This window comes from Austrofundulus limnaeus, unplaced genomic scaffold, assembly GCF_001266775.1.
Source record: "Austrofundulus limnaeus strain Quisiro unplaced genomic scaffold, Austrofundulus_limnaeus-1.0 Scaffold155, whole genome shotgun sequence".
Lineage (NCBI taxonomy): Eukaryota > Metazoa > Chordata > Actinopteri > Cyprinodontiformes > Rivulidae > Austrofundulus > Austrofundulus limnaeus.
The window spans coordinates 1,164,694-1,165,955 of NW_013952557.1; the positions used below are offsets into that span (position 1 = coordinate 1,164,694).

Sequence of the window (1,262 nt, forward strand, 5' to 3'; positions counted from 1 at the left end):
ACCCCACCCCACCCCACCCCCCCACAGGGTTGTGTTAGCAGAGTGGAGAAATGGCTGCTGGAGAACTTTGGAGTCATTCTGGGGATCTGTGTTGGTGTGGCAGTGGTGGAGGTACTGTATCCAATTCTTCCTCTTTGGATTTTTATTTAAAAGTCACCCTGATAATCTGAGCACACAAACTTTTCATAAGTGGATTGCAAACACTCTGAAGTCAATCAATATTAGAGAAATTGTGTTTCCTGTGAAAATGCAGTGAGTGCTAAATGACTGCTGAAATTTGTTGAAAATTTTGAATTTAACCACTGCTGTAAAGTTAAAACAATTAGAACAGATGCTAAAATAAAAAAAACAGTTGCTAAAATTTTAAATGAGCAAAACTACTGCTGAAAGCTAAACTAAGCTAAACAGTAGCAAATTGCTAATGAGCACGTAGACAAAAATGAAGCCAGTTTTCTTGAGCAGGTTTTACAGAAGACTGTTTCTAAAGGAGTTGAAGAGAACTCTGAAACCTCTGTAGGGAGTTTTTTTTTAATAACGTTTAAATAAATCAAAAACTGAAATAGTTACAAAATCTAAAGTCTGTAACATATTGTTCCTGATCGAGACAAATATTATGTGATATGTGAATTATTTAAATAGTGCAAAGTATGTTGAAGTAATTTGATTGCAGAAAAGGTATGAAAGTATAAATGGAGGGAAAAGAAAACTGTGTGAATGAGTTATGCAGTTTATTGAATTCAGAAACTAAAACCAGATCAGTACTTTGTTTATGCAAAATGGAAGCCTTTCTAGAGGAGATTAGGCTGTAATCTGCCCCCTGCTGGTTAGACAAACTCACATGTTTGTCAGTAAAAGAGAAAATGGTTTTCCCCCAGTGAGCATGACAGCATTTATTTCATGACGGATGTGGAGGAAAAAAAGCTTGAATACAATAATTTATGTCTGCGGAGAAGTTCTGTTTGTCCTCAGATGGTTGAATTATTATTTTTAGTGGATGTTGGTCTGTTCAACTTCCTGTGACAATCTGATATTTCTGTTTCAGCTCCTGGGGATGATCCTGTCCATGTGTCTGTGCAAGAGCGTCGTCCAGGAGGATTACACCAAAGTACCAAAGTACTGAGGAGGACAGAGCCAGTCTACGACTCTCTCTCTCACACACACACACATACAGTGGTTTGCAAAAGTATTCATACCCCTTGAACTTTTCCATATTTTGTCACATTACAACCACAAACATAAATATATTTCACTGGAATTTAATG

The 1,262-nt window shown here is 37.0% G+C and overlaps 1 protein-coding gene across 1 annotated transcript in view; it reads left to right on the top strand.

The window, feature by feature from the left end:
* The window catches only part of cd82b (CD82 molecule b), a 29,432-nt gene extending 28,215 nt beyond the window's left edge, over nucleotides 1-1,217 (top strand). Inside the window, exons 8-9 of the mRNA XM_014016803.1 lie at nucleotides 28-111; nucleotides 1,043-1,217. Of these exons, the coding sequence (XP_013872257.1) occupies nucleotides 28-111; nucleotides 1,043-1,120 (162 nt within the window). The 3' untranslated portion in view covers nucleotides 1,121-1,217. The remainder of the gene's footprint in view (nucleotides 1-27; nucleotides 112-1,042) is intronic.
* Nucleotides 1,218-1,262: the final 45 nt, after the last annotated feature.